This window comes from Humulus lupulus, chromosome 7 (genome assembly GCF_963169125.1).
Source record: "Humulus lupulus chromosome 7, drHumLupu1.1, whole genome shotgun sequence".
Classification (NCBI taxonomy): Eukaryota; Viridiplantae; Streptophyta; class Magnoliopsida; order Rosales; family Cannabaceae; genus Humulus; species Humulus lupulus.
This window is the reverse complement of record NC_084799.1, coordinates 206,232,687-206,243,509: the sequence shown is the minus strand read 5'-3', so window position 1 is coordinate 206,243,509 and position 10,823 is coordinate 206,232,687. Positions and strand designations below refer to the sequence as shown.

The 10,823-nt window shown below is 31.3% G+C and overlaps 2 protein-coding genes across 3 annotated transcripts; both read left to right on the top strand.

Annotated features, from left to right (window-relative positions):
- Window positions 1-3,022, top strand: LOC133789249 (gamma-glutamylcyclotransferase 2-3). Of its 2 annotated transcripts, none has more exons than XM_062227017.1 (8): window positions 1-228; window positions 343-419; window positions 907-960; window positions 1,804-1,860; window positions 1,954-1,994; window positions 2,073-2,144; window positions 2,494-2,573; window positions 2,663-3,022. In XM_062227017.1, the coding sequence occupies exons 1-8, from the start codon at window positions 144-146 to the stop codon at window positions 2,740-2,742; spliced, it is 546 nt and encodes a 181-aa protein (XP_062083001.1). In that variant the 5' UTR covers window positions 1-143; the 3' UTR covers window positions 2,743-3,022. The 2 variants fall into 2 exon arrangements, with proteins under 2 accessions (XP_062083001.1, XP_062083000.1); XM_062227016.1 differs by having other exon boundaries at window positions 2-252.
- Window positions 3,023-7,477: 4,455 nt separating this feature from the next.
- Window positions 7,478-9,899, top strand: LOC133789248 (uncharacterized). The gene is made up of 6 exons (XM_062227015.1): window positions 7,478-7,919; window positions 8,207-8,324; window positions 8,429-8,640; window positions 8,721-8,748; window positions 9,286-9,394; window positions 9,670-9,899. The coding sequence occupies exons 1-6, from the start codon at window positions 7,653-7,655 to the stop codon at window positions 9,749-9,751; spliced, it is 816 nt and encodes a 271-aa protein (XP_062082999.1). The 5' UTR covers window positions 7,478-7,652; the 3' UTR covers window positions 9,752-9,899.
- The last annotated feature ends 924 nt before the right edge of the window (window positions 9,900-10,823 follow it).

Below are 10,823 nucleotides of genomic sequence, written 5' to 3'. Positions count from 1 at the left end.
CCGCATTGTCTTCTCCAATCGCCATATACTCTCTCTCCTCTGCTTCCACTTCGAGTGAGAGAAACTAGAGAGAGAAGGGAAGATTCTGTTCCATTACTGTCATCTCGGGTTCGAGCTTCGACCAGAAGAAACGAATCACTGAAATGGCGATGTGGGTATTTGGGTACGGCTCTCTGATATGGAAAGCCGGCTTCAACTTCGACGAACGACTCACCGGTTCCATCAAAGGTTACCGCCGAGTCTTCTATCAAGGTTTTTATTTTATTTTTTGTATGTGTGCTTTGATGGGTCTGCCTTCGTATATCGATGTCGTTTGTTTGATTTGATTGTCGTTTTGTGTAGGCAGTACGGACCACAGAGGGACAACGGAGTTTCCAGGGAGAACGGTAACGTTGGAGCCTGCGGAGGGAGAAGTCTGTGTAAGTTTCTTGCTAAAATTCCATTACCCACTTCGTCAAGTCTTCTAATTTTTCACCTGGTATCAAAGATTTTTGGAGTTGATGATGAAAAACATAACTTTTTTGTGGGAACCAGTGGAAATGTCTATATGTGTATATGTATCAGAACTTTTAGCTTTGTCTCTTAGCATTTTAGCTTATTTTTTGGTTCAAATTATATCTTCTTAACTTGAATGAACTTCATCCAGATTGAGCACATTGAATTAGAAAACAAAATTGCAATACTCTGTTTGTGTCAACTTTCCATATGTTTTCACTATTGATAAACTAATATTTACACTGTTTTCTAAAGAAACAAAAATTATACTATTCAGCAACATCAATGCTTACATGAAATTAATTTCTGAATGTGAAGTACTACTTTTTGAGCACTAACTTTGTGTATTGTAGTCTGTTGTAAGTTTGAAATAATTATATGTGACATATCTTTGATTTTTTGAGGTACCAGTGGGGAGCTGCCTACAAGATTACCAAGAAGGAAGACCAAGAAATTGCATTGACGGTAAGGCTTGTAAATCACATATGATGGAATGCATAGTGGAGAAATTTCTTTATCTTCAATGATCAGTGTCACACACAAGACATAGCTTATTTCAAGATGTCACAGTTCATTGGCAGCGACCCTTTTTTTTTTCTTTCAAAGTTTTCATTTGAATATTGTGTCTCACTGTTTTTCTTATGGTCTATAGTAAGATAAAATTTATACTTATCATTGACCTTATTGATGGCTCTGTTGACAATTTGTGTTGTAAGCATATTGGACTCATTTTACTATCATTTTAGGTGTTAATATGCTCACAAGTGTTGTGCATATCTATTTTTTGGGAGTAATGAATAAAAAAAATATATTATGCATTAGAATGATCTTTCTTCCCTTTCTAGTCATTCAGACGAAATGGCAAAAAATCGATTCTACTGTTTTAGATTATAATTTATAACCAAACAAAAGGACTGGAATGAAAATATACCACTTCTTTACCTCCAACCAAACATTATCTTGAACTCTAATCAGACCTTATGATTCTCATACCATGATGCACTGTTTCATGCAGTTGATCATGCTCTTACATGTGTGCTTATATTGCAATCTTGTATATCTATTGTTGTAAGAATCACCGTTTTCATAGAGATTTCTTATCAATGTTATAGGACCTTGACTTAACCATTGATGCTTCCTAATTGTCTTATTATTATTATTATTTTATTTTATTTTTATCATGGTTATGCCATATCTTGACTCACATCTTCATTGTTTGTTTTAAAAATAATCTGTTTCTCCTCTCTTCTCTTTCCCCAACAGTAATGTATCTTAAAAGAATTCTTGTTTTGGTATTGTTATAAACAGCATTTAGAAGTGAGGGAGAAGCAATATGACAAAAAGGCCTATGTTGATTTTTTCACTGTAAGTTATTAGATTTAAGAACTGTCTACAAAGATGTGACACCAAAATCATAGTATGTTTTATTATGTTACTTAATGATTGCTCATTCTTCAGGAGCCTATGGCTGCTACCCCAGCTGTGTCAGGAGTAATGGTGTAAGAACTTAGTAGATTTTTCACTCATGTTGGGTTGAACAGCAAAACCAGTTGAGAACTGACAGTTTCACTTTTTAGATACATCGCCTCGCCGGACAAGAAAGCCAACGTGAACTACTTGGGCCCAGCTTCCATTGAGGATATTGCCAAGTATGCATCTTCAATCTCTGCATTACTGTTTTGCTTTCTGAAAATGCTAGGATACTTTTTTCTGGGCTGATAATGCTAGTACTTACAAGCTGTAGATATTGTTAGAATCACTTTGCTTTTTTGCCGTTTATATAATTATATTAATAGAAAAATTGCATCTTCAAAAACTACCAATGAACATAAAGCCTCACACAGATCATGATTTTGGGAGTTGACATATATTGCCTGCTGCTCATCTATCTTTTGGTACACTAAACAACAATGCAAATGTTTAGCTTGTTCATTTGCAGCTTCGAAAATTTACCATTGGAAAAAACTTATTCCTAATACCTTTACTTCCATTTCACAGACAAATCGTTCGAGCTGAGGGCCCCTCAGGACCCAATAGAGACTACCTTTTTCAGCTCGAGAAGGCTCTTCTTCAAATTGGTGAGTTCTTTCAAGTGCCTGCTTGAACAATTCTCTTTTCATCACTTGCTTTTGAGTTAACTTATTTTTGGTCTAAATTTCTTGATTAGGATGTAAAGATGAACATGTAATAGGTCTTGCAAACGAAGTGAGACGAATCCTCTCGGAATCAAAGCAGCCTTTTGCATGATCCATACTCCCATTTCTGTGAAATTAGAGGATTGCAGACTGGATTTTCCAAGTTTGCAAAATATTACTTCTCAAAATTAATTTGTTTAGAGTTATTGCTGTTGCATTGAAAAGAATGTTAGGATACAGCCATGCAACATTTGAGTTTGAGTCTAACACTAATAAATGTGAAAAAGAAAAAAAAAGCTTTGATTTAGTACCTCTTTGTGTAGAAGTGAGATTTATAGGCCTGGAGCCCAAAGTATCAATAATACTTAGAAAAGAGGTAACTTGTTCCACCATTCAAATCTGTTGAGTCTGCTTTTATTTGTATTAGTGTCATTTTGTGCCATAATATTTGTTGAATAAGAATCTAAGCCATTGTGCAAATTTGGCTTATAGACAACTATAAGCGAGTGTGTTGATTAGGGCTGTGCAAAAAAATTTGCAACCCACCCAACCCGAATAACTCACCCAAACCAACCCGAAAACCCGTACTTGCAATTTTAAATTTATTTAATTATTTATTATACATATATAAAACTAAATTCAAATTATTATTTTTTAAAAAAAAATCCTATATTTTAAAGTAATAATTATTTTAGTTACAAATGCAAATTAAAAAATAGAGAAAATAATAAAAAAAATTGGTGAAAAATGTTTTTTTTTAGAAAAAAAAAATTAAAAAAAAATTTCGGCGGTTTGGGCGGGTGGTCGGGTTGAACTTCAATTTTTTTTAATTGGGTGGGTTATCGGTTGAAAAGTACTAACCCGACTATAAGTTTGGGTTTGTAAAAAATCTACCCAACTCGCCCAAATCGACCAATAAACACCTCTAATATTGATTGCTTTATCTGAATCATTCAGTTGACATAATATACAACACTTTCAATAAATTTCTCTCATGTTTTCTTGTTCTCCTCACATGTTTTGGACCTTATTCTTTTTGTTTTTGGAGGAAAATGGTGTCTGATAATTATTTCTTTTATTGTTCAATTGTCTACTATGGATTTGTAAACAATGTGATTGAATAATGTATAAGTTACAATGAATTTCTTTACTCTATTTTTAAAAATACATCATCAAAATTTTATTTTTCTATTTTACATTGCATTATATGCTCCATTTTTTTAATATTGTTTAAATATTATATTTTCTAATTTTATTTATTTATTTTAAGTATTTTCTCTAACTATCATAGAGAAAAAGATAAATCATGAATGAGAAATTAATAAAATAAGGGAATTTACTCATTTTGTTTATTTTGTTTTTGTAAAGTATCGTTTTGGTACCATTTATTTTTAATAATGCTCAAATAGTATCCTGTATTTTGAAAACATATATATTTGGTATCTTAATTGATAAAATTCTGTCAATATGACAAAATTGTCAGCCGTTATATATAATTTGTAGCTCGTATAATTGAGAATAATTTGATTAAACTGGTAAAATTTTATTAATTAAATTTAAGTTTAGGATACTAAATATATACGATTTCAAAATGCAGGGTATTAAAAGAACATTATTTGTAAACACATGGTATCAAGATAATATCTTGCAAAAACTCAGAGTACCAAATGGTTACGTACCCATAAAATAATTTTTGAAACATGAATAATTTTCTCCATCTAAGCAGCAAGTAGATGGTTGTAAAACTAATATAAAATACATATAAAAGACTATTTTTCTACTTTTTCTTTAAATTTTACTTATTTAGATATTTTACATCAGCAAGTGTAAGTGAATGGTGGTTGTATATGCATATGCTTTCCATTTTGTGTCTTGCAACTTTCCCAGCTCCAATTCTGAAACTTAAGACCAAACAGCCAACCAACCATTCAAAATCAAAATTCAATCCTTGTCCAATAGCAAAAGGTGACACAAAATGAAAATTACTTAATTTGAATTATTAAAACATAGACTCAATTTTTTCTATTTTTTTATATTCTAAAATATATTTTAAATAGTTACATATAAAATCAAAACAATATATATATATATATATATGTATATATATAAAACTGTCAAAGTAAAAATTAAAAAATTGTATATGTATATTATCTTTTAAAAAATTATGAAAGACGTGATAAAAAATGAATGACATTAACACAAAAAACATTAAAGGATGTAAAGAAAATAGGAAAAAAAAGTATTCGGAATAAATTAATAAAATAATATTTTTTAAATAATGGGTGCCTTTATATAATTTTGGGATGTAAATAATATTATCATATAACTTCTTTGCAATATTTTACATAAATTAACATAAGAATATTATTATTATTAAGCTACACTTTAAGCTATTCAATAACACTTGATGTGACATACTTGATATGATAAATTAATATTAGGTTCTACACATTTTTAATTTAAAATGAGATATATGAGTCTCGGTATTAGTTTGCATTAATAACGGTATGCCATATCTTATATCAAATAAGTTTGGTCATCTTAAGATGACAAATAACAATATTCATAAAAAAGGTGAGACTTTATAAATTTATACATGTACCCTAAGCTAAATATATCTCTTTCTATTGACAAAAAAATAATCTCTCTATATGTAATTTTTTTTTTGTTGGGCAATAAAAAAATATTTTTTTTATTTATAACTACACTCCATATATTTCTAATATAAGGTTTTGATTTGTACACCATTTTACAAAAAATAAATATTAAATAAAATTGGTTATATCATTTATTAAAATTTGGGAAATATAATTTTAAAAGATAAATTTAAATGTTTTTTTATGTAAGGATAAATAACATTTTAGACCTTGTGTTATGCAAAAGTTACCGATCAGACCCTCTATATTGTTAAATGACAATTTGGACTATGCGTTTTACAAAATGCAACAAATTAATACCCTGAGCCCGATAATGGTCAAACTTTTTTTGAATATGACCAAAATACCCTAAACTTTTCTAATTAATGAATTAATTAAAAAATTTAAAATATATTTTAAAATATTAAATTAATTTTAAAATAAAATAATAAAAAATAAATTACATATAACTTAACTAAAAAACATAAATATTTTTAATTACTTTTTTAAGATGTAAAACATAGTTATCTAAAAATCTAAAACAAAAGGCATAAAACATAAATTGCATTAAACCCTAACCCTAAATTTGTCATCATTTTCTTCTTCTTCCTTGCAGGTGGTCGGACAGGATTAGTGGAGGATATCGCCATAGATTTGGAGATCGGTCGGACTAGTGGAGGAGATCGACGCGACAACTTCATTTGGCGGAGGAGATCGGCATAGTTTTGGCCAGGTCCGAGTGATGTAATATTTGGGACGACGATAGGAACGAGTATGGAGAGCTTTTCAACTTCTTATTCTTCTTTTTTCTACAACTATCGAGGCTCCTAGGTCCCTACGACCATGTCTCTTCAACTTCTTCTTCTTTTCTTTTTGCAGATCTGAGTCATAGAGTGAGGCTAGATTCGATGTTGGGCGAGGCTCGACGCTCATCGCCTTCTAGTCACCATGACAACTGGAACCAAAAGCTAATTTCAGATCTATATATATATATATATATTTTGGTTTCTATCTCATTTTGGATATGATTTTAGGTTGTATAAGCTTATGAGTTTTTATTCACCCAATTAGAGTGAAATTTGTTCTAATGGACTCTGGGTTTGAAGTTTTTGATAAAAATTGTTGCATTGATGTTTGAATTGGTGTTTGAATGATGAACTTGAACATGTTAATAAGTTTATTTTTTTTAGTTTAGATTAAAAGATTTGGGTTATGTGTGAAAATTTTAGATTTTGATGTTGTAATGTTAATAATAATATAATTTTTTATTATAATGTTTAGGCTTTTTATTCTAATTTTGATTTTTAAAATTATTTTAATTAATTCATTAATTAGAAAACTTGAGGGTATTTTGGAAGTTTGACTAAAATTGGGTTCAATGTATTAATTTGTTCAATTTTATAAAACGTAGGGTTCAAATTGTTAATTAGCAAAACAGATGATCCCATTGGTAACTTTTGCACACCACTGAGTCCAAAATGGTATTTACCTTTATGTAATAAATTTTAATAAGTTCTTTCCAAAAAAAAAAACATTTATAAATTTATAAAAATGTAACTAAAATATATACTTTTATATTGAATGATTTTTTCGATACTTTTTTTATTGGTGTGTTGTTATAAATAATTTAAGGGGCATTATATCAATACTCAAAATTTGATTGACATACCATTTTTATTTAAAATAATATAAATATATATTTCAATTTATGCTTACATTTTTCTATTTTTCTCCCTTTTTCAAAAAAATTTATATAAATAATATATATTGTTAAAGTAAAAGTATTTTTTTAAAAAATTATAAATATAAGATAAAATAAAATTATTAAAATTAACATAAAAAAAATTAAAGAAAGTAAAAGAATATTTTTTTAATCAATTTGGTGCTTTCATATTATCTTTGGAGTGGAGTAAAAATAATGCTCATAATTTTAAAATATTAGAAACACTCAATTTATTGGATATATCCATATAGTTTTGGTATTGTAAATTATTTAGAATTTTTTAAAAATTTGTAGGATGTTCTAAAAAACTATAATATATACGATCATAAAAAAAAATTACCCCGAAAACTGTTCACAGGTCGAGAAATACTGAAACCCTCACCGATAGGGCTTAAAGTAAAGTCTCTTGTGAAGAATTGTCTATGTATATATTTTAATTTAATTATGGTATATTGAGTGAAATACCATTTATACTCCGACAATGAAATGAAAACCACGCAATCACCCTCTTCCTTACCTCTTTTCTCCTTTTGGGACACGCAATAACACCAATCCCAACCCAACCCAACCCAAGCGGTCATTCTTTCATTCTTCTGAAAAATATCTCTTTTCACATTGATTTTCCTCTTCCGACCAACATCCATAACCGAATTAACCACTGCCATGGGCGGCCGCGAAGCTATCGAGGTGGCCAAGACCGTCATGGAGGTCGCCGACGTCGCATGGACCGCCATGGAAAGCTGCCACAAACACCGCCACCACCACGACCACGACGCTTCCGCCGAGCCCATTCAACACGCTTCCTCCGAGGAAGAATTGGAATATCTCCGATCGGAGAACCATCGCTTGAGGGGTTTGCTCCACCAGAATCTAAAGCTTCTTCAGAATCTCTCTGAGTCCCCTTCTATGTTGAACGATTGCCCTCCAGATGTACGTCTGTCTAAATTCAATTTTTTTCATTGAAAGTTTTTGAATTTCAGTTCTCTATTAGCTCTAGTTCAATTCGAAATCCCCTAAAATTGAACTCAGATGAACATGCGAATAGGCAATAAAATTGAAGTTTCTATGTGAAATTGAGACCCCTTTAAAAGTTTCTGCCATTTTTCTTTAGAATTATATAATTATTTAAAAGTAAAAACCCTTTTTTTAATCTTAAAATAGTAGAAGTGACATGAAACATTGTTGGGCTAAATGGGGTATTGTGTTTTTCCATGTAGTTGTATGCTCGATTAGTAGCTACTGTGGATTCTGAAAAGTTCTTGGCTCGTATCAAATCCCTCCAGCTCGCTTCTACCAAAGGAGATGGTTATGATTTTCCTTTCAAGGTTGCCACAGGTTGTTCAGATTTATCTGATAATTTAGGATTATTTCCAGTTTACACAAGTGCCATCTACTTGTCCTATGAAATTTAGTAATTTGTTGCTTTGCTTTTTCAATAGAAAATGATTTGCAGGCAGCTGAAATTCTTGTAAATGTTGACCAGAAAGAACCAAGTTGGTGGGTTTGGGTGACAGATGACATGGTTCCAAGCAATGTTGAGGAACGGAGTGGAATTGACAACGACAGTTACATAGTTGTTAGCGAGGAGCATGTGGTGGATGGCGTTGCAAACTTCATCGCCAAGTGCATTGTCTCGAACCCTAAGGCTCAGGTTAATGTTATATCAAAGTTTTTTCCTGTTATATACTATGTTTCATTCATCTCATGTGATTGGCTTTGTTGTAATTGCAGAAAATGACACCAGAAGAGTTACAAAAGAGTAAGTTACCACTTGAACATTCTATTCTATCTGAGTTTTCATGTTTAAAAACTTTTAAATTAGAAGATTTACATTCTATTCTATCTGGATGGTGTATAGGCTTTCTGTCAAATTCAATACTTTTAAAAGAATGATACATAGACTGATAATAGTTGGTCATCAACAGATTTGCACTATCCTATGTGGTTATAATAGTACGCATTTAGGTTTTCTATTGGTGTGATTTTTATTTTATGATTGGAAGAAGTATTAACTGCAGATGAATAAGATAAAATCATGGAATTTACTTTGTATGGTGCTTTTTCTTGTGGATTGATCATTTAAGAGAGATTAGTTCATTCTTCCCTCTTGACAGATTTTTTAGGAGATATTTTTAATTGGTTACTAATTGTGGTGAGAATTTTAAATTGAGTAATTTCCTTGTATCATTGTATGATATGGTGCAACTGGGTGGTCTCTCTTCTGTTAGCGGAAGTCTCTTTTGAATAGCAGAGAGTGAATATCTTTCTTACCTGTCTTTTTGCTGAAAATATGCAGCTATGACAGAAGCATTAAGTGGTGTGAGCAAACTGAGGCAGATGTTTGAAATTTGGCATGCTGGGAAGTTGTTTTATGCCTTGGCCACCTGGGGACTTGCGCTGACTGGGTAAGCTCTTTCTTTCAGTTGCTAGTACGATGCTAAGAAGTTCTGCTTCCCATGCCAAGTAAAATGAAAATAACGGATTTGATATTTCATTTGGAATCTTCTGTCAGAATAAAATCAAAATTCTCATTTCATCGACGAGCCTTTTGAATGCATGAATACCTTAATGAATGTTAACCTGTAATAACATTCATTTAGATATTGATGCATTGAAAAGCTAATTCTAAAGGCATAAATTTGTATTCTTGATTGATAATTGACACACTCTTGAATTGCAGGCTGTATCAGACTCGTGCTGTGTTGAAAATTGCTGCAATGGGTGTTCATACAACAAGCAAAGTAGTTATGAGGGCTCTCTGAAGATGACTGTGAACTACTGTAAATTGAATTATATTTTCATTGATGTAAATTGGGTTCCAATAGACCAAACTCCAATCAATTCTTATGTTCTGCTTCCAAGTGATGTAAATAATTGTAAACAAATGTGTTTATGGTACTTATTATTATTCGTTGTTGTGTTGATTGTTCTCCTTCTTTGGAACTCTTGTGAATGTGGTCGATAACATTCACAAAGGTGCACATTAAGGGTCTAGGGCTGGCTGATTTTATATGTTTAGCCTTTCTAGGATGGCAAAACTAAAGCAGAATTTGTTCCAATAGGAAATTATAAATTATGAAACAAGCTCATTTAGATCTTTTGGTGCTGTTCTAAAATATTCTGAAAAGCATAGGGAATTGATTTGTTTTCCCAATAGTGTTTTTTTTACCATTATAAATCTTGTCTTTTAATTTATTTACTTGATTTGTCAACTCTCCAATAATCCTTGCATTAATTTTTCTTTGCCATTTATATATCTCTTAAAAATTTGTAAGATGTTCTAAATAACTACAATATACACGGTTATAAAAAAAATTTGCATCGAAAACAGTTCACGAGTCGGGAAATACAAAAAGTATGGTCACGAAGGGTCCCATGGGCCATATACTCGTAGATGAGGATCATCTCACGGTCGTTGTTGCAGTAACCAATGTGAGAGAGAGACAAGATGAAGATGGCAGAGATGAGAACTTTTTCTTGCAGCTATTACTGTAGGCATTGAGCATCGTTCTTTTAAAGAAGCTATGCAAAAAGAGATTGTTGCTTTAGAAGCTAATGGAACCTGATATATGGCAGTCTTACCTCCACATAAAAAGGCTTTTGGTTCTAAATGAGTATACAAAATCAAATATCATGTTGATGGGCAGATTGAGCGTCTTAAGGCTCGACTCGTTATTTTTGGCAATCATCAGATTGAGGGGGTTGATAATAATGAAACTTTTGCTCCTGTAGCAAAACACGCTCACTGTTCGTACCTTCTTAGCAGTTGCCTCAGTCAAGAATTGAGCCTTACATCAGATGGATGTTCATAATGCTTTTCTGCATGGTGATCTT